The sequence below is a fragment of the Hippocampus guttulatus genome, chromosome 10 (assembly GCF_054856545.1).
Source record: "Hippocampus guttulatus isolate MCC_2025c chromosome 10, RoL_Hgut_1.0, whole genome shotgun sequence".
Lineage (NCBI taxonomy): Eukaryota > Metazoa > Chordata > Actinopteri > Syngnathiformes > Syngnathidae > Hippocampus > Hippocampus guttulatus.
In genome coordinates, this window is record NC_141270.1 from 16,390,877 (window position 1) to 16,418,615 (window position 27,739).

At 41.4% G+C, this 27,739-nt stretch overlaps 1 protein-coding gene and 1 long non-coding RNA gene across 2 annotated transcripts; one reads left to right on the forward strand and one right to left on the reverse strand.

Annotated features, from left to right (window-relative positions):
• Positions 1 to 3,407: 3,407 nt before the first annotated feature.
• Positions 3,408 to 9,073, reverse strand: LOC147199450 (uncharacterized). The gene is made up of 3 exons (XR_015102072.1): positions 8,870 to 9,073; positions 4,712 to 4,803; positions 3,408 to 4,307 (listed from the first exon to the last, which is right to left on the reverse strand). It is a non-coding gene; the product is annotated as an uncharacterized LOC147199450 (long non-coding RNA).
• A 2,624-nt stretch (positions 9,074 to 11,697) lies between these two features.
• On the forward strand, positions 11,698 to 27,317 carry LOC147199451 (uncharacterized). Its single transcript, XM_086122630.1, has 11 exons — positions 11,698 to 11,954; positions 14,474 to 14,804; positions 15,301 to 15,417; positions 16,553 to 16,794; positions 18,016 to 18,181; positions 18,796 to 18,895; positions 19,046 to 19,121; positions 20,476 to 20,601; positions 21,763 to 21,930; positions 23,148 to 23,205; positions 26,545 to 27,317. Exons 1-11 carry the CDS (start codon positions 11,839 to 11,841, stop codon positions 26,641 to 26,643), a joined length of 1,599 nt encoding a protein of 532 aa, XP_085978756.1. The 5' UTR covers positions 11,698 to 11,838; the 3' UTR covers positions 26,644 to 27,317.
• Positions 27,318 to 27,739: the final 422 nt, after the last annotated feature.

The window sequence follows — 27,739 nt, forward strand, 5'->3', positions numbered from 1 at the left end:
AGCTGTACAGCTGTGAAAATATGTGCCCGGCTGTAATTCAAAAAACAAGAGGATACTCTTTAAAACACTCTTTGACAAGGGGCAAAAGTTACGTTGCTAATGCAACCAGTGTCAGTCAGCAAGCGCCGTCGCAATACGTTGCCACGCAGCTGAAGAAGACGCGTTTCGTTGCCACCACTCTTTCATTATTTTTCATTCGTGACCTAGAAGTGTTTCTCATGTGAATTTTCACTGTAATTATGACATTTCAGAGTTATGAATGCACACATTGAAGTAATTGGCCCTGTGGTGTGAGGATACACTGTCGCTTGGCCCAAGGCAGCACGCTCAGTTACTGCGATAGTATATTGATATTTTATGGCCTTGAAGTGTTTAAAACATAAATAAATAATATATTTACTGTAACACATTAGCGACAGAACTTTCTTCAAATTTCAAGGACCCCCCTGTATCTAATTTCACAAGATTTTGACTTCACTTCCGTCTTACTTGGCCGCATAACATGCAGTTAATTCTTTGAAGCTTGCTGAACGGAGTTCTTTGAGTATGCTGGTGTTTGACCCGACATTCTTTTTGAGCCAAGTTCACCCATGTCTTGTAATTAATTGATTAATTAGAATCAACGAATCCAACGTAATTTTGTCCCTTTAAAATAGTCAGCATGTGTTTTTCCCCACACGGTTTAATTCGAATGACTGGATTACCAACATTGAAACGTAGCATCCTTCAAGTCTGTCATATACTCTGTTTATTTTTATTTGATATTATTATAAATATATTATGATTATTGTTATTATGTTTTGCATGTTGAGTGTGGTATAAGCTTGATTTCGCCAAAACCTGGAGCTTGAGCTTGAATGGCTGATTTGTGCATGCACAAGCTATTGATGATAGCATACCTCAATGCTTACACCATTGTTGATTCCAAGTGCAACTTGCTTGCGTGTCTGTTTTTGGACGTTTATCTGTACTGAGACGCCTAAACCTGGTGTTCTATAAACGCCATGGTGTTGTTGTATGGTCTGAATTACATTCTACGATCTGTAAGGTTGTCTTGATATTTTTAATGTTGACATAGCAAGAATGATTTTGTTTTCTCCTGGACTCCCCGTACAGTCGATTACTTGCCATGATTGTGACTACAGTTTGACAGTAGTAGTAAACATACATTTGTTGCCAAGCTGTAGGACATGAAAGAAACCAAGCCCACGCGCTATACACAAACGCTGTTGCATTTCAGTGAACCTCCGTTTATCGCGGGGCATATGTTCAGATGACGTCATATAAAAAATGGTTTTATATAGTTTTACACCGACCACACGCTTTCAACAATTTGAACATGTTAGTCGGCACATTTTAAACAGATGTTAAATGTGTTTGAACACAATAATTTGCAAGTATAACATTTGTAAAAGAATACCGTGCAGTATTGAAAAGTGTGACGTGCCGTGGATATGCCAGGAGAGTACTGTAGTTGTGTCCAAGGCGGTTCCTTAGCCAGTTGAGAGTAAACACCAAACTAAGTAACTTCCTTCATGAAGCATAAAGTAGTTTTATCTTCTCCTGATCGATCAGGATCTTACTTCATCTGACTCTCAGAAACCTTCAAAGATGCAGGATGGTCGTGGATTACAAAACATTTTTTTATCGATTTATTTCAAACTGCATATTATTATTTTTATGTTTTCAATACTGTACAGGACTGATCCATCCATCCATTTTCTGCACCGCTTATTCTCACAAGGGTCGCAAGCGTGCGGGCTTATCCCAGCTGTCTTTTGTATTGATGGCAAAAGCAGTCAACCCCTGCAGCCTCAAGTACTACACGTCAACGCCAAACGATACCGATAGTTTTGCCAATCGTGCCTACTCCACATGAGAGGTGTCTTGTCTAGTCCACCAATATTATTGCACTTCAATGTAGGTGAACAGACTTTGCGATGGCGATTAGAACGACACTCATCTGATCAGACCTACCATCAAAATGCTTTCAATGCATTAATCTAGTGTTCAATGACTTCATATTCTTGCTTCGATGTTCAAATATCAAGGCTCGTGCACTTTCTGGGTGAGTTGTTTGAGGGGTTCCTTTCACTTCCTTCTGCACATGAAGAAAATATTGCATATGGAGGGCGGGGGGTGTCTGAAAACAGTCAACACGCCATTGAAATAAGATGCATCACAAGCCTGTGCACATTATGCTGTTTGCCAATTGTTTTTAAATGGATAATTGATTTTCACGATTAGGTGTGGCTTGCAATGCTAATCTGTTTTGTTTTTCGATAACAGTGATCATTCCGAGATGGACATTGCTTGCTTACCCTCCTGACGTGTTCCTTTCAACTGTTAATGTTTGGATGCTCTTCGGTGTTTTCAAAGCCTTCTGTGCTCGTATTTGACCAGCAAAGCATGTCTCCTAATCAGCCGTGGTCCAATTCGACGCCCTCAAGGTATGCAAAAGGATACATGTTCTAACTGTCGATTACAGTTTGGAAGTCGGTGCCCTGTTACCATTAAATTAAGACAATGCAATTTGTTTCTCCTTTCCTCCATGTAATTCTTGTGCAACAGGATTTTTATGAGGTAAACGATGAAAAGCCTTGCACTGTAAACTTACTGAAACTGCTTTTGTGTTCATAACATGCTGCTTCAAATAAAACTCCTTCCCAGAAGGCGTCAGTTGGGTATTTTTGTCTCCTGAAGGAATAAAACCTCAGTTGAAAAGATGAGTACAAGTGTGTGTGTGTATATATATATGTATGTGTGTGTGTGTGTGTATATATCCATCCATCCATTTTCCGAACCGCTTGATCCTCACTAGGGTCGCGGGGGGTGCTGGAGCCTATCCCAGCCATCTCCGGGCAGTAGGCGGGGGACACCCTGAATCAGTTGCCAGCCAATCGCAGGGCACACAGAGACGAACAACAATCCACGCCCACACTCACACCTAGGGACAATTTAGAGCGTCCAATCAGCCTGACATGCATGTTTTTGGAATGTGGGAGGAAACCGGAGCACCCGGAGAAAACCCACGCAGGCCCGGGGAGAACATGCAAACTCCACACAGGGAGGCCGGAGCTGGAATCGAACCCGGTACCTCTGCACTGTGAAGCCGACGTGCTAACCACTGGACTACCGGGCCGCCCTGTGTGTGTGTATATATATATATATATATATATATATATATATATGTGCATGTGTGTGTGTGTATATATATATACTGTATACATATATATATATATATATATATATATATATATATATATACACACACACACATAGTCAAATAGCATATTTGCCTTAAGACATTTTTCAATGTTTTGGGGAAAAAAGAACTAACAAGATGAGTGCAGTTGCCTCAATTGTGGATGACCTTGAGTCATGACCAGGATGACTGAGAATCACACTTTTAGCATGCACATTGTTTATTTGTATTGTGACAGTAAGTTGAAAAAATGATTTTTTTTAATTTATAATCGCTTAATCACTCCTGTTGAATATGGAATTTGCAATGTGCATCAAGCTTGTCAGAGACCATGATTAGATGAGTGTTTCTCAACATTCATTTAGCACCCATTTCACATCAATGAAAACAACACACGTAAATATAAAAAGGATAAATGCAGATGATGATCTTACTTCAATTTACCAATAAATGTTCTAATTCCGTGTGAAATGTCGGCCTGTTGAATTGTGATCACTGAGCTGTTATATTCACTAGAAGACATGACTCATTTGGCTGCATATATGGCAACAGGCGGATATACACAAGTTTATTGTACCTTCTGCTGTTGAATGGAAGAAAATTTTAATGATCCGCTCATCAATGCGTCACCAATACGACTTGACTTGCGTTGATGGCTTACTAATGAATAAATATCAGTAATTATAATAGTAATGCTGTAAACATACTCCCTTTGTTTGTAAAAGCAATTTCTCAGCCTTTGTTAGCTGTTGGAGAAATTTGTCCTTGTATGCTACGTTTGCATGTGGGGGCAAGGCCCACCCTGTCCATAAAACCTTGTGAGTCAATGTAGTCTTCTCTCCTTCTGTTAATGGGCCTGTAATTATGTAATGTATAACAACAGGAAAAGGAAGTAATCCAAGGCTCCTCTGTTGTTAAAGTTCAAAATCCTCAAGGAATCCCTCCATGGATGTCTGATTTAGGACTTAATGTTCAGCGGGTCCTCGAGGATGTCCACAGGTGTTCCCGTCTTGTCCAACTGGGGGCGCCACTTTGGGTCTCCAATGGCCTCCAGGAGAGCCGCCAGCTCAACCTCCAACTTGCCAAGAGTGTCTTCCACTTTCTGCAAAATACAGAGGGTATGTTTTTGTCCTAAGAGACTAAATAATACATTAATAAGCTGTAGTATGAATAATGGAATCATCGGTCATAAATTATGCAATCCTTTGATTCATATGAATTATACAATTGCCCAAAGCAGTTAGGAAGGGAAGGTCAGATGAAGTCTAAGAGTTCTTGATGAGTTTTTGAGACTTAGAACAGCAGCAATAAATGACTTGAATTAGAAATGTTATATTGTGGTGAGCCACACTTTTAGGTGAAAAGAAACATGCGGACTTTTTAGGCAGTGCAAAGAGGGTGCAACCCCAAAATTGGGATACAAAGCATTCTCTGTCATCTTCTCGAACTACTAAAAGTTGAAAGTGAACTTTTGGGCCAGGATTTGCAAAAACATAAATAAATCACCTTTTCCACTACATCCAAATGGTTATGAAGACTTGTGTGTTCTTGACATGCATTCGAAGGCATGGCTCGAGGCGACCGCTCAGTATCCACCTCTGAAAATGCAATCAGCAGGCATTGAGTGAACGCACAGTGTGAATCAGACACAAAGCTGTCTACTGTGGACAAAGAAAAGAATACACTCCTTACAGTCTGCTTGGGTGAAATTTAACCTATTTTGAGGTCCAACAAAATGGCCTCAATGTCATTTTTTATCCTGAAATGTGATGGCTTCTGAAAGAGGCCCAATTTACCAACAAGTTAAAATATTGTAAAATAAATAACATTTTTGCACAAGCTGGTGGACACTGACGCTGCTCTAAGGCCTTCCTGTTTGGAGTTTGAATGTTCTCCCCACGCCTGCGTGGGTTTTCTCTGGCTTCTCCAGTTTCCTCCCACATTCAAAAAACCTGCATGGCAGTTTAATGGAACTCTCTAAATTGTCCCTTGGTGTGATTGCGAGCGCGGATGGTTGTTCGTTTATGTGTGCCCTGCCATTGGTTGGCAACCAGTTCAGGGTGCCCCCCAACTGCTGCCACTAAGACAGCACGCCCGCAACGACGACTGTACACAATTTGCATACTATGAATTTTGTTCAAGTTTTGATGCATACAAAGTACAAAAAGAAAGAAATGTAAACATATTTCCCTCCTCTCAGGAATCCAGTATTTTTTCAAATGCAGAAAACTGTGTAATCAGATAAGTAAAAGTAGGAAAAAGAAGTGCTGCAGAAGCTTGTGCTTCTCAGTTGCATTTGTTTCAATTTTGCAGACATAACAAAACCAGCATTTTTACGAACTATTTTAAACCATAGAATCTTTCACAGTAACATTATAGTAACCCTAATCTTGCTGGAAACCCTCCCATGCATCATTTATACCCTTCAAGATATGTTTTACAAAAGACATGAGAGGAGAATTTAGGAGATTTAGAAAAGGAGAATAGCAGGGCTCTGTTACCTCATTTCAATTTGCTGGTTCTCAACAGAGTAAATAATAAGAAACTGACTAATATGCTCACCTGGTCATGACAATTACACTGAAAACGGCAGTTTGTTGTTCAGTCTCAATGGCTGCTCGGTTGTGGGCTACATGAAATTTCAACACCCCGCTGATGCTGAACTGCCTTTTCTGTTATTGAACATTGAGGCACTGAGAATTTTTTTTTTGTCTCCATCATTGCGCACATACCGGGCAGCTTGCCTGCCGCGGACCACCGGGAGAGGCTCTTCTCTCCTGGAAAAATGGACTGAGACGCTCACTCATTGCACACTTGTCGAAAACTGTCTTCCTTTTAAGATCCAACTGGCAGTGGACCGAGAGGAAGCAGGCCAACATATTGAGATCGCTTTCCAATTGCAAGAATAAGAAAAACAAGCCCAAAATATGTTGGGGGTTTTTCTGAAATAGAGGCCTAACTGTGTTCACGTTATTATTTTCAACTCTGACCTCATCTTTTGTTGTAAATTCACCCATCATTGATGTAATACTCTCTGTGGTTAATAGCATTATATATATATATATATATATATACTGTATATATATATATTATATAATATATATAAAACTTGTAATCGTAACCTCGTGCTAGATTCTTGCTCGGCACATGTACAAAGTTTGAAGGAATGTGTAATTCTAATTACTCCCAAACACCAACCACAGAGGCAATCCGTAAATATCTGCTTCCAATTCTCCGAGGAGAAGGTCATCCAAACAAATGAGTAACAATGTCTGAACAATTTATACACCCTTAATAAATTTACAGTGGTAGCCAATGTCCCCCAAGCCTCCACAGGCAAAAAAAGGCAAAGTGTTCTCTCGCTGACTTCCTGTTATGGGATTTCTTGATCTTGTTCAGCCGAATGAGGACTTCTCTCGCCGCATCTGACAGTGATTGACAGCAGCACTGATGAGATCTTCTGGTTCGGGTCAGGAGGTGCACACAAATATCGTTGTATCAAAATGTGCTGCTGGCCCTCCCTTTGACTGCCAAACATAATTCCCAATCTCTTATCCAAACCAGTGCTTTTGTTGGATCAGTATGCACACATGCAATTTAGAAGGGGGGCGGGGAGGGTACCTGAGGAGGAAACAAGCTCGAGGAAAAGCAAACAGGCATAGTAATGTAACGTAACGTGACTGTGGCGGGGGCAAAGATGAATGAGCTTGAGTGTCTATGTCACGTTCCTACCTGCAAGCGCAGGGCAGTTGAGTCCACTGCAAAACTGACTAATTGATGCGAACGAAAGCAGCAGTTTTTCTGTGTGTGGGGAATACAAAATGCGACTAAAAGACTGCAGAGTAGCTTACATCTCGACTCAAGACTAAAAGCTTTTAACTTCGAATTTAAGGAATTAAATTCGAAGTTAGTTTCCTCTCCGTAGTCATCCGACCGCCACCGGAACACATCACACAGTGCAAATCAGTTCCCATTCAGATTTTGTTTTTAACAGTAGATCTCAATGTTGAGATCTCAACATGGGGCAAAAATCTCATTCACACACATTTGCTGAAGGCTCTGAATTCATTCAAAACACATCTTCATACAGTACTTGTAGTAGAGCTAATTACCGTATTGGCCGGAATATAAGATGGTGTTTTTTGCATTGAAATAAGACTGAAAAAGTGGGGGTCGCCTTATATTCGGGGTCTAGACATTATACCCATTTACGACGCTAGATGGCGCCAGATACCATTGAAGCGAATGCTGAACTTGACTCCCCAGGCCAAAGTGAACCCCTGGCACGAAGAATAAAAATAAAAATAGCGGTAGCACGAAGAAGAAAAATAAAAAATTGTGGTAAGAAAGAAAAGAGAAGAAAATAATAGAAGAGGTAACAGAAAATGGAGAAACATAGCGACAATCTGGAGAAAAGTGGGTCGAAGATCGGCCAGGTTAACCGGCAGCTGAGGAGAAGTTATGATGTAATTTACATTTCAAAAACCGGAAGCCATTCATTTACAAATGTGATTGCACTTTAGTTCACATAATTAAATGTGCAGATATTAAGATTTGAGTGAGGCAAAATAACATGCTTTTCCTCTCAAATATATTGTTAGAATCATTTGTTTCAGATGTACTGTAATTATTTTCTGTAGAAAAATTAATTTGGTGTTCAAAAAGTCTTTTTTCAAACTTGAGTCTTGAAAAAGAGGGGGTCGTCTTTTAATCAGGGCCGTCTTATATTCGGGCCAATACGGTAAGTTGTACAAGGTGTACGTAATATTTTGTTCAGTTCTGAGGTCTATTTAAGAAAGTGCACTCATACCAGCAAATAAATGTTATCCAGTATCACTTGTCTTCTTTTAACATTTATCCCGTGGGACACACGTGTTAAACTCTGGTCGTCGGGGGCCACTGTCCTGCATGTCGGAGATGTTTCCCTCTTGCAACACACCTGACTCACATGACCAGGATCTGATGAGAAAATATTAGCCACCTATCTCAGGATGGTGTGATACAGTTCTACACCACTGCCAATTCCACCCACGGTAATGGACTCAAGAATCTTTTGCACACAAAACTGAGCATTATTGCCTTGGCAAAGACAACGGTTTAGATGCAGCACTTGTATCGGATAGCGTTAGATCATGAAGCGGTCGCCATGTTGTTATTGGCCGGCGATGAGGAGGTAAATGAAATCCTCTTGCACGCTGTGAACCTGCTTCACTTTCTGTCCAGTGAAGTGGCAAACACACTGCATGCTTGCCTACGACCGACCATTCTTGCAGTATGAAGTCACGGCAATCTACGCTCAAAATGCATGAAGTACCCATTGTGCTTTCTGAAAACAAAACTATGGCGTCTGATCCAAACCAAAGATATCCACACAAGAGATTCAACAAAGAGTTGCTTTTCCGCTCGCAGTAAATTCGATTCAAAGAAACCGAAGCTGCAATGAATTGCAACCAGATGTGCCTCAAGACATGCTGATTCATATTTAAGCGCATTCTTGTTGCGGTTCAGCTTCATTCTCCACACACGGCTCTCCGTCAAAATGACTTTTTGTCACCGCTATCACACCAATCTGTACATACATACTGTATAAAGAAATACCCCCCCAACCCTTACTGCCCAGCTGCCAACCTCGCCACCTCCCCTCTGCCAAGCTGCTTTTCTTACCTGCCACAGTGTAGCCAATCAAGAGGATGAGTAGTCCAATTGTGGGGGTGGAAGGGTGGCACATGGTGTGTTTTTTTAAAAAAGGAAGTGCGGGGGGAGATAAACAATTAGTTTCTAGTGCAATAGTCCTTTGTTCCAACTTTGCTGCCTCAACAATGTTTCCTCCGGAGTGGTTGCGCCCCGTTTCCTAATGAAAACATGGAATGCAGAGTGGGAAGCTTGGTATCTGGGAAGGGGTGGGAAGTTTGTACTGGGGAGGGGACTGACATCTCAGTCTAACTAAACACGAATAGAAAATATTTATTTTCCCTCCGAGGATGAGTTCCTAGTTCATCAGTCATACTGTGTTGGTTTGGTGCATTTGTGGGTGTGTTATGCTCTGCGTTATACAAACACCCGGCATTTTTTCCCGAGAGTGCGAAATATTAGGTGCACCAACAAATGTTCAATGATGACACCGTCCAAGTTTTTTTGTGCTGGTTATAGTGATATCCAGTGTTTTTGTTCGTTTTGCCATCAATATGAGGAGAAAAAAAGGGATCTGAACCCGTTCATGCACCAATAATGATAACCTGTAACCTGATAACATGATAAGCTGTCCACTGTAGTAACTGCTGTCCCCTTAAAGCAGGGCTGTCAAACTAATTTTTTGTCACGGGCCACTTCGGACTGACGGCTTCCCTCGGAGGGCCGATGCAAAATCTCAACGTTATTTATTACCCGTGACAATTTGACATTTCGGTCCAGATTTCAGCAAGGATGATGAAAGTTGACACACATGACATAAAATGACGTGGTGGGCCGGCTCTGGCCACCGGGCCTTGACTTTGACACCCGTGCCTTCAAGGGTTAAACCGGTTGCGATTTCAGTCATCTCCTTTTTGTGTCCTTTTTAGAAAATCTTTGCTCGATAAAAATCAAGAGAATAAAAGCTCTCGGCTTCTGCTCTTTTCCCAGCAGCAATCCTGTGAAATCAAATCAATTTAGCAGCAAAGAAGGCCCTCTGTGCTCAAAGTGATTGCTTCTTTTTAGTCGCTCTGACTCGGCTTTCTTCTGCCTGACTCACACACATGCGGACATGCACACGTGCAAGCGCACGCAACCTGGTTGTAGTAAGCATGGTTATCTTCTTTAAGCCAGACTGTCTTCAGCCTCATGTTCTGCTCACTTGTCTGCACTCTAAAGCAGATCTGCAGGTTAAGTAACCGAAACACAAACGTGGGAGAAAAAGTGAGAGAGAAAACAAGGCAGACTGTGATGTGAACGTCCCTCGGGGCACGTGACAGGTGGCCACTGAAAGTTAAGGTAAATATGATGAGACACAGTGTGCCGCAAACGTGCAGAGTGAGAAGTTGATGGCATCTGGTTGCGCTCGTGTGTCATGTGACAAACTGCTGGAGGCAGGGTCACCTTCTCTGTCTATTCCTGCGCGCTTTTCCTATTTGTCTTGTGTGCCATCATGACAAAATATCACACCCAAGGAAAGGACGCAGTGTTACAGTTCAAGGTTCGGACTTGTTTGGTAGGCCAAGATTAAGAAAAGGATTACCTGTAAGTGTAGGTCATACTAGAGGTTGGTTCAAGTTAATTTACGGTTTAAGGAAGGATAACGTAACGCTGCATGAGGACTGTGAGTGTGTCCTTTCTGCTTCCTGTACACAGAGCTCATTGTCTGTTTTGCTTGCATCTCTGTAGGGCTTTCCGTTTAGTCCGATGCATGTGGCTGCATGTCCATCATGACCAGTCTGAGGATCATTCATTAATCCGTTCAGTCGTTTAAATATTAGCTTTGTGCCGGAGGTTAAGCCAATCACTGTTGTTCCCCTGTAGGCAAAAATTGTATTTCACAACAAGCCCATGTCTAAAATCTGCACCAAGATGGCAAAATTGTTAAAGGCAAACATGCTGGTAGACGAAGGAAGCATCGTGAGCATCAAGTGTCAGAGACGAGCAATATATCAAGAAAGCAGAAAATGCACAGCAAAACAAATGGGAGGAAACATCTGTGTCGAAAGCGCCAAAAGGAAATTAGGATTAGGATTTACTTCCAGAAAAGCCAAACGAAAGCCATCATTAACACAGAAACAGAAAAGAAAATACAAGGTTACAATGACTGGATGAAAGGCAGTGATAATACTGCATTGGGCAAGGTGATGATGCTGGGGAATGTTTGTCAAGTGCCATCGCAATGAGATCTATGAAGACGGCTGCCTAAAGGAAACAAATGTCCACAGTCATTCGTGATATCGGTTCTGCTGGGAGATGATGTCACGACATCATCAACAAATGCACGTTTTGGACACTTGACTTATCCCATCAACTGACCGAAATAAATAGTGTCAGAACCATTAGCAACCTATCCATTTTCCATATTGCTTCGTCTTATCAAGTTCACTGTGAAGCTGGAATCCAAAGATGCAACGGTGTGCAATGTGTTACTTCAATGATGAACATTATCAGAGAAACGGCACCAGATCTTATTTTAGCCAATGGCCACTATAACCGACACGGATCTGAAGTTGTCTACAGATATCCGAAGAGCATCTTGCACAGGCAGGTACCTTAATTCTTGGCTTCACAAACGGAGGTGCAGGTTTTTAATTTCTCATTCACAGTTGTCTCCCCTGTGAGGTTGAGCCCCTGGATCACTGCTCCTTAGATAAATCCTAAGTCTGCATCTATCCCCTTAGACCGTCTGATTTGGTCTACGTCATAGAAAGGGAACGTAATCCCGGTCTGGGCCAGGAATAGAATGCTGGGAGGGGCCAAGTCACTGGAGAGACGCTCCCAAGTGTCCCGAGATAATCCCTTCTTAAACAGCTTCCGACCTGGGTAAGAGTTTGGGAACTTGGGCTTAGACCGTGGGGAACAGTACTGGGCAGTATCCCACCCTCTCATCATCTGAGGAGGATTCACACACAAATGCAGAAGAACTGTTTGGATTCTAAGAGGACTCTGCTTCAACCAAGATGAACTTTGCTGCCCAGTTATTTTATTCAAGCTACTTGAGTGAGAGACTAGAACGATTGTTTTCACCAAAGCCTGCAATTCAAGGCATCGAGGAGAATGACCCCTTTTGGCACAGGTGGGAAACATGTTGTGACCCAGAACAAGTCAGAACTCTCCTCTACCCAGATCAATCCAGTAGTGATTATCTGTGTTTGTGACCCCCCCACCCCCTTTCCTCCCAAAAAACAACAATAACCTCCAGCTCTAAACAAAGACGCGACTTCCGGTGAATTCGCGTCTTCCAACCCCTCTTGCAGTTTGTACTCCATTTGTTCATCTTACTCTAACAAATCCTCCATTTCATAAGAGTCTTGTTTTCATGGAAGCCTGTGCTTTACTGATAGCCTAATGATAACCTGTAACCTGATAATATGATAGGCTGCCCCCTGTAGTAACCGCTGTCCCTGAAAGGGTTGAAGACAGCAGATAAAATGAGACATTTTGGCAGGGGTGGGACATGTGAATTGATGCCGGCCCTTCGAAACTCAGTCCAGCATTATTGCCCAGTCTTTGTGACAAAACTCCACCCCCAGTCCAGAACAATGATGGGACTTCAAGTGCCAGCTCACTTCTGGCCTCAGTCCCTGCTCCTGTTCTTAACTCCACTTTGTATTTGTGTGTGTGTGTGTGTGTGTGTGTGTGTGTGTGTGTGTGTGTGTGTGCGTGTGCGTGTGCGTGTGCGTGTGCGTGTGCGTGTGTGTGTGTGTGTGTGTGTGTGTGCGTGCGTGCGTGCGTGCGTGCGTGCGTGCGTGTGTGTGTGTGTGCATACAGTGTATATACTTGATGTGCCAAGGTCCCAAGTATGCACAACCAATACTATTACCTGCATGTGTGAAGTAAATCTCTGGTTCTGAAAACATTTAGTTACCGGTACATTTTACCGTGTATAATTTGACAATTAATTCATGACATGAACTATTAACAAACAGTAATGCTGAAAATTCATTTGTCGCTCCAATTCACCATAGTTGTGCCATTGTAACTTTTGAGGGTACGCCACTAGACATACAAAGAAAAAAAAAGACCGCACAGGCTCAGGAGCACACTGTGTGTAAACAGAGCTGCATCCTTGGGCTTTTCTGGTCAATGTGTTATTTACAAGTACACTGAGTGGCTGAATAATGGACTTCATGCATCTGATAAATGGGGCAGAGGGCAAAAATGGAGCCAGATGACAGAGTAAAAGGTCAAAGATTTGTGGTTTAAATAGAAGCAGCTCTGACTGATATGCAGTCAGGCTGTTTGGAAAGCCACATGCTCCTTAATATAAGCGATGGTAATGAAACACAGCAAAAGCAGACCAAAGCTCAAGTGTATATGAAACAAATTCATCACATTTCCTGACAACCACGCTTTACTGCAGTGGAGAGCTAATTATCAGTGCACGGGCTCTACTGCGCACACAAACCCGGAATTTCAATCCTTGCCGTTGACCAAATATAATTTGCTTTAGCATCTAGGTGACGGGGTTAATCTCCAAAGGCTATAAGCCTATTATTGTGTTTAGACTGTGTGAAAGGTCTTCTAATTAACTCGGTGGTGGTAAAAGCAGCTCCTCCCGTATAATATTTTGTTCAAAGGGTTTTTACACTTTCGTCAGATAATATGAAATGAAACTTGGCTGTTTAAAGGACCATTCCATTATATTTGAACTCAATTTATCAAGCTGCTATAAATCCAACTGCCCTGCCTTTGGCCCCTTATTGCCACTTAAATCGTTTGTGTGAGCCATGAAAAGAAAAAAGTTAGCTTCTCGATGCAATCTGTCACAGTGAATAGAAATTGTGTTGACATGAAAGGTGACAGAGGTGGGTGTTCTTATCCATACCATTTTCAGGAATTCGATATATTCATATTCGTTTCAATTAAGTTCTACACCTTGAATGCTCGCATTGAAAAACGGCCACCTTGACTACATTCTGACATTCACCTTCAAACATTTAATCGGCTGTGGTTTTATGTCTCATTTACAGTGTCCCGAGTTTTATATGGCTCGTCAAGTCGCTGATGTCCTAGGGTTCTGAAAATGGACTTGAGTATTGTCTTTAAAAATCCAGTCATATAAACTGTCCCAGCATATAAAGTTCAAACAAAATGGCTCCTTCTTCTCGACATCAATTTGAAACAAATACGTTCTGAAATTTAGACATGAAAGTGTACTCAATAATATTGTGTCCGGATTGCAACATTGAAAAAGTAAAATAATACCATTGACACTATTTAACATCCACATTTTTTTTTTTTTTGTAGAAAAAGAAAATCCATATTAATGTGACCCTTTTACTTAACTTTTCGCCATCCAGACCAAATTGTTGACAGTAGACTTAAAGAGGCCACGGCATTCGTGAGGGTGGTTTAGAGCAGTTTGCAAAGTACTTGAAAAGGAATCTCGTAGATGGACGTACATCAGTGAAATGAGGATTCATGCAGAATTTTGGCAGTTGATTGTTCCCATCTTTTTTGTTTTTTTTGTTCTCATACTTCCCCACGCAATGTGCAAATGTTATTATATCGTGATTTGTCTTCATTTCTTATTCCAGATGTAAAAAGTGTGCGGTGCTTTAAAGACGTACTGTAAGTACTTTTATCTTCTAGAGAGGAGCTGCGACTGGGCCCTGCACAACCATATGACCCTCACAAAGGAGCGCTGCTCAGTAATGGCGTCGTGGGCCGCAGACCGACCCTCATTGAACCAGAGAGGCTGAAAGACTTTGGTGAGGAAGAACTCCTCAACGGGGACGTGAAGGTCCGTGAGACCAAAGTGGTGGTCGAAGCACCTGTAATCACGCTAAAGGAGCCACCAAAAACCAGACGAGTCAGCGAGTTCAGGATCGTCCCCAGACCGGTCCCTCAGTACCTGCGCTTTGAGGACATCAGCGCCGCCGCCTTTACTATCCAATCAGGCATACAGAAGACGCCTTGCACAGTAAACATTACAATAACAAAACTTTGAAACCTTGAGATCAAATTTCATAGCTGTACTGCAACATTTCACTCTAAAGCACAGGTGTCAAAGTCAAGGCCCGGGGGCCAAATCTGGCCCGCCACATCATTTTAAGTGGCCTGCGACTGCAAATCAAGCATGTCGAGTTCCATGATGGTTGCTAAAGTCTGAACCAAAATTTCAAAATGTCATATGTCATCCACAATAACAGTCATTATTCTTGACTTCAGATTTTAAAACTAGTTATTCGTCAATTTGTTGTGCGCTGTGTATGTAATATGCGGAGGGGATTAAACATTGATTTGGGTTCCCAAAATTCATAACGGCCCTCCAAGAGAAACCGTGACAACAATGTGGCCCGTGACAAAAATGAGTTTGACACGCCTGCTCTAAAGTGTAAAGTGAATTTGAACGGCAAGCTCTATGACTGAATCTCCTTTGGGATGAATAAATCACTGCAACCCGTCTTGTTTCTCAGTACTCCCGGCTGTCCAAACAGTATGGTATGGAGATTTATCTGAAGAAGGAGCACTTGCACTACACGGGCTCAGTGAAGGAGAGAGGAGTGTTGTACATGCTCTCCTCGCTAACACAGGTAAGACAGAGAATCCCCACTTCCTGTCTGTGAGGTCCTGTGACGTAAGAATGTTACAGCTCCGAAACAAAGAGAGCTGTTGTGTTGTTTCATTTTTAAAACATACACTTTATTAATTCGTTTCACACTGAAGCGAATACAGACACGTCGATGTTGGACTACGCGCCTTCTCAACTGCCTTTCGATTCGAGAGGCGTTCGAAGACCGCCTCAGAAAAAAACGTAAATGAACGATTACTTCAAAGACACTCAGAAAAGCAAAAATAATGCAACAAAACAGAAAATCAAGTGAATAACATAAACAGTCTCCTACACTAATATGCCTTGTCAGTCAGATGTGGCGGCACACTAGTTAAGTAAGAACTACGTGACTGCAGTGTTACAGAAATTGGTGGGGTGTCAGTTGAGTCGAGTCAAGAACAACGTATCGTGAAAGAAGCCATGTTGCTCATTACAGCTGAACTGACACGTTTTGTATACTTTGGATTTGACTTTGTCAAGTAATAAAGGGAACTTACAGTATGTGTGATGTAAAATGCATTTGGTAAAAACACCCTTGTAGGCATTCATTTGGCCACTTATTCCCTATGGCATTGTCGGAAATATGAAACACAATATGGAACGAATAAAAAATGTGCACGATCCAATAGCGGTCATCGTGTCTGCCCCACAGATCTGAAGTTTGGGCTTTGACTCTTGCTTCTGGACTTGGTCTGTGTAGTTTAGACTCTATGTTCTCCCTGTGCTTGCGTGGGTTTTCTCCATGTACTTCGGCTTCATGTCACATTCCAAAAAGACATGTTGAGTACATTGAAGATTTTCAATTTCTCATGGGGGTGAATGGTTGCTTATCGATATGTGCACTGCCATTAGGTGACCAAGCCATTCGTTTGCTCGTTGGAAGTCTATTTCCCAGTTCATAGAGGTGATGATTCGACCAGCAGTGTCATTGCGTTGTAGTTTTGGGATGGATGAAGAAAACGGATGGATGGAGAGAATAAAAACAAGCCATCCAGTGAAGCATTGACCCTGACCACTCATGCCTTCACCACTGTGTGTCGATAAATTTGTTTCACAAAGACGACCAACTGTTCCGAGATTTTTATAATTGATCACTCCATGGTGCATGTTTTCAGGAACAGCAGAGGAAGGGAGTGATCGTTGCCACTGACTGTAATTTCTCCATGGCCGTGGCCCATCATGGAGTGGAGCTGAAGATCCCCGTGTTTGCCATCATGCCGTCATGTTGTTCCTCACCTCGTCTCAGGATCTACAGAGATTACGGCGCCATGGTCATCTCCTATGGCAGTACCGGTCACGACTCTCAGAACCACGCTCGCCATCTGGCCAAAGAAAATGGATACCGCTACCTGGAAGAGTGAGCAATTTATATAATATGTTTAATATATAGAATAATTTCAACCTACAGAATATTCACTTGAATATACCTGTATGACAAAGACAAGAATGTCCAACTTGATTCCCTTTTTTTTCCCAAATATTCACTCATTTTGAATTTGATGCCTGCAACACATTCCAAAATAGCTGGGACAGGGGTACTTTTACCAATGTGTTACATTACCTTTGCTTTGAACAACCTTTAACAAGCGTTTGTAAACTGTGAACACTAATTGTAGAAGAGGTGTAGGTGTAATTCTTCCCCATTCTTTTTTGATGTCCAACTTTAGTTGCTCTGCAATCCAGGATCGCGATTGTTGTATTTTGGTCTTCATAATGTGCCACACATTTTCAATTGGACACAGGTCTGGACTGCTGGCAGGCTTGTCTAGCACCCACACTCTTTACAATGAAGCCACGCTGTGGTAACACGTGCAGAATGTGGCTTGGCATTGTGTTGCTGAAATACAATGTTGGTTGGATAACAGCATACTGTATGTTGCTCCAAAACCTCAATGCGCCTTTCAGCATTCATGGCTTAATCACAGATGTGCAAGTTACCTGTGCTATGGGTACTAACACAACCCCATACCATCACAGATGTTGACCGTTGAACCTTGTGCTGATAACAATCTAGATGGCCCTTTTCCTCTTTGGCCCCTGAGGACACAACATCCATGATTTTCAAAAGCAATTTGAAATATGGACTCGTCAGACCACAGAACGACTTTTTCACATTGCGTCTTCCTCGATAATCTTCAGCCAAGAGAATACGTTGGCGTTTTGGGATGTTGTTCAAATATGGCTTTCACTTTACCTAGTAAAGTTTAAACTTTTGTAGATGGATTTGTAGATGTAGCGACGAACTGTGTTAACTGCCAATGGTTTTCCAAAGTATTCCTGAGCCCGTGTGGCAATACCATTTACATCACGATGCTGCTTTTTAATGCAGTGCCACGTGAGGGATCAAAGGTCACGGGCGTTCAATGTTGGTTTTCAGCCTTGTTGTTTACGTGCAGAGATTTCTCTTTACATTGAGAAATGATGTCCTTAAACTCCTGAACCATTTGCTCACGCAGTTGTTTATAAAATAATGAACCAGTGTTGGAGACATTAAATTCAAAATGAAATATATTCCCCAAAACATTTTGAGTTACTTTTTTGAAAAAGCAATTTAAGGCGCCATTTTTGTGCCGTTTAGAGATGAAAGTGCGACCTACCTGGCGGGACTGGGCACAGTGGGCATGGAGATTTACGAACAAGTGTCCAAGCTTGATGCGGTGGTGGTTCCTGCAGCTGGACAGTACGGTCTACTGGCCGGCACGGCGGCAGCCATCAAGCATCTCAACTCACACGTTCTAGTCATAGTAAGTGGATGCGCTAGAAGGGAGACTCCATAATCTTCTCTGAAAACTTGATGATTAATTATCAGGTTTGATTTTGCACCTCAAAATGGGGTCACCTTCCCCTCATTGCTTCCTATTGCAAAGACAAGCCTTTACTCGCCTCCTACATTTCCCCAGTGTGGATGTTTTTCATTGAGTCGGGCTTTTCTTAACAAGATAAATGTATTTGATGTTACTTACTCTTTTTTTCTTCCCACTGCTAAAAATCTGACAGCTTTAGGTCTGTTTACACTGGAGGGGAAAGGATGAGCCTCTTATTTTTCACCTCAAATATTTAATGCCGTCTTCTGGCTTTACCAAATTGCCTTACATTATCGTGCGTGGGGGCTGATGGAGGTGCCCATGCATGGATGCTCTTACTAATTTGCTGGGATCAAAAAATTTAAGATGCACGAATAAATCTTTGTGAAACATATTCTAGAGTACACTGCTCAGTGTCTGTGTGGGGGCTGTGCATATGAGGGCGGCCTGAAAGAATATTTTTGTATTCACAATGTTTATTTTATGTTTGTGTGGCCCCCAAAAAAATGCTGCAGCGCACATAATAATTCTGTGCGTGGACTCTCTCCAAACAGGGAATAGAACCTGAAGGTTTCCCTTTGCTGCTGCAATCTCTCAAGACAGATGGCCCCATCAAAGACATTCATTGCAACCCGAGTACCAAGCTGTACGGAGGTAAACATGCCATACTTAAAAGGCTTTAAGTCATGAATTAAATGCGGAGTTGAACTCTATCAGAGCAAGGTTGACTAAGCATTCATGTTTGCTGTTTGTATGCTGGTGCTCTTGTAACGCTGCATATGTTGCTCTCCTGTCTGTTGTCAGATCTCATGGGGTGCGCACTCGGTATCAACACCTTCCAGCTGGCCAAGAAACTAGTAGATAAAGTCATCTCTGTCAGGTAGTCCACAGCAAACCGAAAGTTTGAAGTTTCGCCAAATGTTTCAGGAGAAGATGTATTAACATGCGGTGCTGGATACCTTCGTTTTACTTACATCGTTCACACGAGTCATTCTGTAACACAGAAAATATAACTACTAGAAAAGATGTAGTGCAGACTTGGAAAGTGGCTGCAGTGGAGGCCTGACAAAGTATCTCTTAGGAGGAACTGGGAATTTGGAGATGTCCAAAAGAGGTCCAGACTTCATTCAGCCATTTACTGTAAAGTATTCTCGCCGAAGAATTAATAGCGGTACGGTTTAACTGTGACACTCTCAAAAGAAATGATGTAAACCCTTTGAAATCAACAGTATGTTTGCATAAATTGGTCCTACAATAGGATCTGATCATCGTATAAAGCACAATACACAAACTATTTCCTTAAACAAATATCACTCACCCCTCCCCAGAGTAATGGTAGACCATTCAGTTTTACTAAACTGTCTGTTTTCAGCAATGTTCTTGGGATGCTTTGTGTGAGGTCAGGACTCTGCCTGAGCCACTCAAGAAGGCCTATTTTTATGTTGCATCTACTCCGTTATTGATTTACTTTTGTCCTTTTGAGTCATTGTCCTATTTCATCACTGTTGTTCTGTTCAAGCTTCAAATGGCAGACAGAAATGTCTTGATGAACTTGGGGGTTCATTTTTCCTTGGGTGGTAGCAATGCGTCCAGGTCCTGGGTGAACAGCGGCGTTCCCAAACCATACTGAGCAGTGTGTGATGACATTTGGATCAGAATCAGAATGAGAATCAGAATCTGATTTATTGGTCAAGTATGTAAAACACACAAGGAATTTACTTTCCCAGTATGCATGTCCAGAGGACCATAAACAAAACAAGGACTAACAGAGGGAAATAGAACGAGAAGCCTGGCAGTTCGCTGTGAAGCGGCCCAATATCTTAGATGCGGAAAGACAACCATAGGGAAGAGGTTCTGATTCTGATTCTGGGCTGTGGTGATATTTATTTTTTTGTAAAACCACCACCGCCATGTAATCTTTTTGCCTGAAAATTGTCAAACTTGTCAAAAACTAAATGGATGCACCATAAAAGTTTCACAATACAATCATGACAACTCAAATGAAACCTTTAAGCCTCTTCTGGGATGACAGTTATGGATCTATTCCATTTAAGAATTACTTGGTAGGTTCTCGCGACTTTGTGTTGATGTGTGCGTTTGTAAAAGAAAAAAACTAATCTTTAAAAGTGGCTTTTGAAAACTGTAAAAAGCTGGAATGTGTTATGGATCTGCCGAATTTCGGTTGTCTTGAATCCGAACTGCCATTAATGGGTCAATGTGTTCGTTCCTCGCAGTGAGGAGGACTCTTTGGTGGCAATGTTGAGGTTTCAAGAGTTTGAGCGTTCCACGGTGGACACCGAGGGAGCCATGGGATTGGCTGCCATCTTGGCTGGACAACTGACAGAACTGAGAGGCAAAAGGTGCGTTTGTTCAGATTTGATCAGATGGGACCGCTTGCGTGTTTCTGACAGTTGCTTCCCTCGATAATCGAGGAGGAACAGTGCTCATTTGCATGCAAACACGATCAGATTTTAGCAATATGGTGTCGAGCTGCCACACTTCCCCTGGAGCAGCTTCTCAAATGATCAGATCACTTCACCCGCTATAATTCTGTCACGCTGCATGATGAATTGTAAGCGACAAACTCCGTCTGACTCACAGTCCGCAAGGATTGGATTGTACTAATCTGCCGTTGTTTTGAAAGTCTGTGAACACAATTTGAGTGATTTGGCTATTTGGTTTGTGAAATTGTCCTCCAAGATGCATGTTAATATAGCAGAGTTTTCCACTTGTTTTGCTAACTCAGACCATGATATTGTACTGCATGAACAAAGCTATTAGGGTATTTATATTGTATAATACTGTAGCGGTTTTATTGAGTGATTACAATCTCAATATACATACTGTATTTTTTTTCCATAATCATCCAGCCCGAATCCTGACTCACTGCTGATTATGAAGTACCGGGAGCTATTTTATATCCCTATTTTCACATTCACTTATTCTAGTGATGAAAAATGGATTTACCACTTATTGATCTGAGTCCTATGTTCTCAAAGGAGAATGTTCATCTTTCAAAGTGGGCCCCAGCGCTTGTTGTGAGAATGACTTGATAGTGACATGAAAAACGTCAACAAAATGGGAACAAATGTCGCTGCAAGTCAATGTCCATGAATGGCTTGATTATCTTAAAACACAAAGGCAATTGGTCTGCTGTCATGAAGAACAAAAGGAAATCACAAAGAATTCAGATTGGACTGGTTGAAATCATGGCATTTGGACTTTTTAAAACGGTTACAAAAACACTGCCTCCCCTTTTGCTTCTTTTTTTTTTTGTTTGCAATAAGCTTGTTTGATTGAGTTTGATTGTTTTCACTGTTTCTATCTGATACAGACAGGAGAGTAGTATGCTGACCCTTGACTCCTGTCGTCTGGAGTTTGTTGCTGATGTCATTAACAGTTGTTTAAGGGTCTCTCTCTACAGTTCTGAAGGTTTTCCTGGTGTCAACCAACCACTATGTTTTTCTTGGTCTGTCTGTTGTGGTGATTTTATGAAACAAGATTGAAATATTTGTGTGTAGGGTGGCAGTCGTGGTGAGCAGTGCTAACATGGAGCTGGATCTGGTGAGGCAGTGTGTGGACCGAGCCCTGGTGCTGGAAGATCGTGTCAGCAAGTTCTCAGTGCGGCTGGGAGAATGGCCGGGAGACATGGCCAAGCTGCTGGATGTGCTGTCCAGAGAGGACGTCAGGTGAGGCAACCGACACTTCCATCAGTCACATCAGCGTACTTGGACAGAGTCAAATCATAGCAAAGGAATTTGAAAGAAGGAATGAATTTTACCGTGGTAAACTGCGCACCCTTCAACAAATACCATTTGCTGTTGATGATCAGTTTTAATTACGACGTAGGTTGCTGATTGTCAAACCTGAGGGCAAGCAATAAATTGATGGTCAAAAACGATGGCTCCTTTTCAATAAAAACACACTTGATTCATGTGCAGTGTAAATGTGTAAATTGGTTTGTTACATTCTATACATCCATCCATTTTCTGAACCGCTTTATCCTCACAACGGTCGCCGGGGGGTGCTGGAGCCTATCCCAGCTGTCTTCGGGCAGTAGGCGGGGGACACCCTGAACCAGTTGCCAGCCAGTGGCAGGCTGATGAACACTCCAAATTGTCCCTTGGTGTATGTGTGAGCACGGATGGTTGTTCGTCTCGGCGTGCCCTGCGATCCACTGTAGTAACTGCTGTCCCTGAAAGGGTTATTGTTCCCCATAAACAAATAATATAAATTGATTTCATTATATTAGTTAAAATTTGACCATCATTATTCTTTTATTTAAAAAAATAAAACACACTACTAAACTAAAAAAAAACAAAACCAAAACCTAATGGGAATAATTTATGATGAAAAATGATCAAAAAGAGTACAATAAAAGCTGCCACAAGTCGCTCGTTTGAATGGTAACACTAACAACAAAACGTTGCAACATGTTTCTTGGGATGTTCTTTTGATATCGTTGTCAATCGCATCGCCTCTCTTTGGCTAATTCTCACTGATACACTTTGGACAAATCTGAGAAAAGTTTCACGTGGCCTCTTTGCAAAATGTATTGCCCAACTATTTTATTTGTATTTGGATATGTAATACTTCATATACATAAAAGGCCCAAAAGCACACTCCACACACATTAAAGAATAACAACTGAATCCCTCATAAGTGAGCACTTAGGCAAAGGAGCCAAGGAAAAATGTTGGTAGGTTGGTAACGTACAACAGCGTACATGTTTTGGGGTACTATGAGTAAGATTTACTATTCAAAATTAGTGGCATCTTGAAGAACTCAACTAGAGGCAGGGCTGCCATCTGTTTTGCCTGGTGAGGTTAAGAGGGAGCCAAGAGAGCAAAACTCGTCACGTACAGTAACCATCCCAAGCAATTCATTTTGTTGTGTCCTTCCTTAGGTTGCTGGATGTCAGCCATCGGAGGTATAGTGACAGGTCGGATCTCTTTAGGGCAAAGGTAAGCAGTCAAATTGTTGGCTCAACCATCCCTTGTCAATATGCCGTTTGGTTTTTAATGAGTATGGAAGAAGCATTTCTCTGAAAAAAAAAACATACCCCAAAATGTCCTGAAGGAATATTTTAAGTACCATATTTTCTGCACTATAAGGCGCGTCGGATTATAAGGCACACACACCTTCATATGTCGGGCGCACTCCATTATAAGGCGCATAGAATAGAAGCTACAATAATGGCTGCGGTTGCGCTATGCATCCACTAGATGGAGGTACGCTAAAGGGAATACAATACAAAACAGCTTTATTTATATAGAGCAGTGGTGTCAAAAATACGGCCTGTGGGCCGGAACCGGCCCCAAAGGAGGTTCGATCAGGCACGCAGGATCATTTAAAAGTGGAAAAAATGCATAAAAGACACGGAATGAATATTTTTAACAAGGTGCAATTCGTGGAGTATCCTCCACTGTTTTGATCAGAGTAGAAGACAACAGCAGCCTCAAGTCAAGTCAAGTTAAGTTCAACTTTATTGTCAAATGTGCTGTATACAGCACAGATGAAATTTCTTCCCTCTTAAGACAACATGCAACAAGAGCACAACACAACACAGCAGACGCTATCAAGGACATGTGAATACTTCATTCTTTACGCATGTAATAGAATAGAATCCTTAGTTTGTAAGGTGTAGGCAGGGATTAAATTTAGATTGTATATGCACATGTGTAAATGGTTTAAAAATTCCTTTCTTTATAAATCTCGTTTAATCTTAAAGTGCATTACTTGATTTTTCAAGACCAATTACTTGTTCAAGTTTTGTGCCGTGGGACAATCAGCGGGATCAGTTGCAATGTATATATGTGAATGATAAAAGTAAATTGCACATTTGTCTAAGGAAATCGAAGGTGCTTCATGAAATGTTTCGTAAAAGATACTGTATGTTCTTTAAATGTCAACATTTTCCGAATGTTCTTGTGCTTCTTTAGACCAAAACAAAGGAAAGACATATTATTTTGGTTATTTATAGCAGAATATTGTATAATTTTAATGGTCCGGCCCACTTGACATCTACTGAGGCCGTATGTGGCCCACAATGTAAAATGAATTTGACACCCCTGATATAGAGCAAAGCCATGCAGAACTGGTCACAAACACTTATAAATACAAATAGCATTGTAAAACAGTAAATGAAATACAAAAGTTATTAAGACAATTGATTCAACAAAAAGGCACACAAATCTTGCGGGCTCACATCCACAAGGAGCTAAATCTCCTTAGACGTCTTGCTTGTCTCCTTCTTCCTACGGTTCGTCAGGAGTTAACTATGCTTTTGGTATTATCTTTGTTTCATAATAGCTACGCAGAGCTCACAAAGTAGTTGTCTGAGTGTGTGTTGGCAAATGCGCATGTCAATTAATGTCGGGCAGAACCCTTTTAGGTGACAATTGGTTCCTGCTAATAATCTCCACTAGATGACATCGGAACACTAACAGGGAAACATCTCAATGGGGAATACATGTACAGTATAAAGAGATTGTAACACCATACATAAGGTGCATCAGATTATACTGCATACTGTCTACCTATGGGAAAATGTAATGATTTTATGTGTGCCTTATAGTCCGGAAGATACTGGTATTGGTAGCACAATATAATGACTTCTGGGGTGATGTTTTATTGGAGACTGTAAACATCAACCACAACTTCCACAAGCATGACTCTATCCTGGATGCCACCTGGGGACTGCATGAACAGACATGACAAGATCAACCATCTGGTTTTCTGTGGAAATTAAATCAGGCACTGAAGCCAGCAATGGGGAGGAGGGGGGTTTTGAACAACAACATTCCGTATAATTTATCTCTTGGTTGCTCTGCTTTTAGGTTGTGCAGGTGAGATTTTGTTGCGCATGTGCCTCTTTGCTGCCATGTCAATCTGATCCCCTAAAGACCGTTATCAACAGTCACGCTGTAACTTAAACGATGTCGATTAGCAAGGGGTTCCTTCTTACATCCAATTTGATATCAGATATGCCCTCACGCATCAGCATTATCAGTCAACTTCAGCAAGCAAAACATGTTCATTAAGATCGGCACACATTAATATTTCGATGATGTGAATGGCACACTTGCATGCTGTTACATATTGCATTTTTGAATTATATTCATGGTTTGTATAATGGTGACGTGATTGGTATTAAAAGATGAATCCCCACTGAAGGCCCAGGCACCAAATGCACCGCCCACCACTGGAAATCCACTAGATAAACCTGTGAGCATTTTCTGGATTATTCACATACCAAAAATAACAAACCACAGCGTCCACCTCAGAATGACACCAGACAATATGTATATCCATCCATCCATCCATCGGTTTTGCACAGTTGGCCTGGAGCCAACCTCAGCTGACAATGGGTGAAAGTTGTATTCGCACCAATGAACAATTAAGTCTTCAATTAACCTAAAATGCATGATTTTGGAATGGGGAGACAATCAACGTGCTGTATTGGCAACGGCCTTGATTATAAGACGACCCCCTCTTTTTCAAGACTCAAGTTTGAAAAAAGACTTTTTGAACACCAAATTAATTTTTATACAGAAAATAATTACAGTACATCTGCAACAAATGATTATCACAATATACAGGTATTTGAGAGAAAAAGCATGTTATTTTGCCTCATTCAAATCTAAAGTGCAATCACATTCATAAATGAATGGCTTCTGGTTTTTGAAATGTAAAGTTCCTCATAACTTCTCCTCAGCTGCCAGTTAACCTGGCCGATCTGCGACCCACTTTTCTCCAGATTGTCACTATGTTTCTCCATTTTCTGTTATCTCTTCTATTATTTTCTTCTCTTTTCCTTCTTACCGCTATTTTTTATTTGTCTTCTTTGTGCTACCGCTATTTTTATTTTTATTCTTCGTGGCAGGGGTTCACTTTGGCCTGGTGAGTCAAGCTCAGCATTCGCTTCAATGGTATCTGGCGCCATCTAGCGTCGTGAATGGGTATAATGTCTAGACCCCAAATATAAGACGACGCCCACTTTTTTAGTCTTAATTCAATGCAAAAAACACCGTCTTATATTCGGGCCAATACAGTACATGGAGGGGGAAAAACCCCAAACAGACACTAGCATGAGAGCTCCGCCCAAGAAGGCCAACACTCCTGGTGATTTTGTGCTTAACTGTGTGTGTCTATTAATAGACAGTCTATGCTGTACTGTCGAATAGGTGTCCATTGTTGAAATGCACTGAGCTGTTATTGTCAAAATATCATTTCCTCAGAACGCACGGGATTAAGCGTGTGTTGTGTGACTTTACACACATTGGCCGTGTGTTTTGTGCCAGGTGGAATGTGTGGTGGAAACAAGGGACAAGACACAAAGCACTCAGCTGCGGAAGACGCTGAGTGAGCGGTACCCGTCTCTGTGCTGGCTGGAGCGGTGATCGGCAGAAAATTCTGAAAACCATTCGTCGTAACAATGTTAAATCCGGGGATGAAATGACACATCTATAAAAAAATCTGGGAGGACAGAGAACTCAAATCACATCCTGACAATGGATGTTATTCATATCTGTGTGTGTACAGAAAAGCAACACAATTATAGAGCAAATGATATTCATATAACATCTCCTGTATAATATTAATTCCAAGCATTGGAGTAGTTAGTGAGGTTGGGTCAAGCTCGTGTAATTTGCTCTCTCTCGGAAGCACGACTGATGCAGTGCTGGTGTAAGCTCCCCAACAGACACACATGGAAGCATCTCATGCCCAATATTGGTTACGCTCGCACAATCTACTGGAATTCTATGGAAGAGCCGTTTCAAAATTCTGTCTTTGCAAAGTCATTATAAAAGATGGAGTTATGATGCAGCGCTTGGATTTCGTTAGATTCTGCAAATGCAACCAGTGAGTTTTTTTGTCTGTGTATATATGTAGTATATATGAAGTTTATCATTAATATGAGTTCAATATATACTAAGATGCCTCATTTTGGAATTCTTATTTTTGAACTGCTGTAAATATGTTTCAGTATTATTTATACTCCTGTCTTAGGTAGCATAGTCACTCCAAGCAGAAACAGTCTCAAGAATATATAATAAAGGTATACTTGACCTGACCCTGTTAATGTCTTCATGAGGTACTATATATTGACAACTCTAGATGAGAACGACTGATATTTTAAAAAAGTATTTCAGTTACAATATGAATACACAACAGGAGAAATGCTAATACTGCAGAAATAAAAATAATAGCTTCTACTGACCACCTCCAAAGAATTTCTAAGAGTGCATCTCTACTACATGTTGGCTAGTTACCAGCTATACCAGAAAATCATTTACCTCTCTGTCTACTGGACAGATTTGCTTCTCAGAACATTTAAGTCACTGTTTTATTTTTCCACTACACTGGTTTACAAGCTTTAGTAACATTATTTTTCTATGGGGCTAAATATTATATGACACCTCATATTCTGTTAGCCGGCGCAGAGATGCTAACTGTTGAGTGAAGTGCTATTACGAACTTTACGAAGACAATGTT